The 1,314-nt window shown below is 44.1% G+C and overlaps 1 protein-coding gene across 1 annotated transcript; it reads right to left on the bottom strand.

The window, feature by feature from the left end:
- Positions 269-625, bottom strand: LOC109232517 (craniofacial development protein 2-like). The gene has a single exon (XM_019398286.1). It carries the CDS (start codon positions 623-625, stop codon positions 269-271), a length of 357 nt encoding a protein of 118 aa, XP_019253831.1.

Below are 1,314 nucleotides of genomic sequence, written 5' to 3'. Positions count from 1 at the left end.
AATGTTGTGGTCCACATCCTAGTCACGTACCATCTACTCCTCCATCCCCTTATAGCCAATAACATCTCCCTTACTCCTGGGCTTTATCCTTAGTCAAGTTACCCCACTTGATCCCAGGTTGCCTGCACACTGCCCTCTTCCTCCTACTCCTTTTGATCTCCAGGTCCATAACCAGAAGCCTATGTTGGGTCGTTAGGTTCTCACTCAGGATGACCTTACAATCAATGCATAGAGATTTATCCCATTTCATATAGAGAAGGTAATCAATCTAGGTTTTGGCCACTGTACTCCGAAAGGTGACCAGGTGCTCCTCCCTCTTCGGGAAACTCGAGTTGGCTACCACCAAGTCAAAAGCATTAGTGAAATCCAATAGTGAGATATCTTCCTCATTTCTAACCCCAAATCCATACCCACCATGCACACCATCATAGCCTCTAGCATTAGCCCCAATATGGACATTGAAGTCCCCTCCAATGAAAAGCTTCTTAGAGTGTAGGATACTATGCACCACCTTGTCCAAATCGTCCCAGAATCGCCTCTTGACCTCCTGATCCAATCCTACCTGAGGGGCGTACGCGCTAACCACATTTACAGTAAACCCTCCAACTACAACCTTAATACTCATCAACCTATCATTTACCCTCCTAACCTCTACCACCAACTCCCTGAGTTCCCTGTCAACTAAAATACCTACCTTGTTCTTTCCCCCAACTCGTCCTGAGCACCACAGTTATACCCTTCTACATTACGTGCCTTAGTACCTACCCGTCTAGTATCCTGGACACATGCTATATTGAACTTCCTCTTCTGGAGAATCTTACCTAACTCTATGGACTTCCCCGTCAATGTCCCTATGTTCCAAGATCCAACTCTCAACCTAGAAGCACCCTTAACCCCCTTCCCCCTTGCTCCCTGCCCCCCGCCCCACCCAAGGACATGACCTTGCTCTCACATCGTTCACCACAGCCACTATAGTCCAAGGAGTATTAATTAAACACTATTACTAAAAAGCAAAGAGCGACAACAAATTAATATAAGTTAAGAGGCCAAAGGGAAGGCTTAAAAGCTCAAATAGCGAGTACCGAAAAGCAAACAAGTGTTGTCTACCTAGAGCAGTCAATCCAACTACAAGTATCATAATCAAAGATTGCCGGCGTAGGCAAATAGAACACAAGAAATATATAACAAATCTTGAAGAGCACAACAAGGAGCAAAATACACGCAACTAACAAGGAAGGACAAACAATGAACACGATACATACAAATAGGATACACATAACTAATATCAAAGAACTAATATGCAATGTAAAAAAG

This window comes from Nicotiana attenuata, chromosome 9 (assembly GCF_001879085.1).
Source record: "Nicotiana attenuata strain UT chromosome 9, NIATTr2, whole genome shotgun sequence".
Classification (NCBI taxonomy): Eukaryota; Viridiplantae; Streptophyta; class Magnoliopsida; order Solanales; family Solanaceae; genus Nicotiana; species Nicotiana attenuata.
This window is presented reverse-complemented; position numbering and strand designations above follow the sequence as displayed.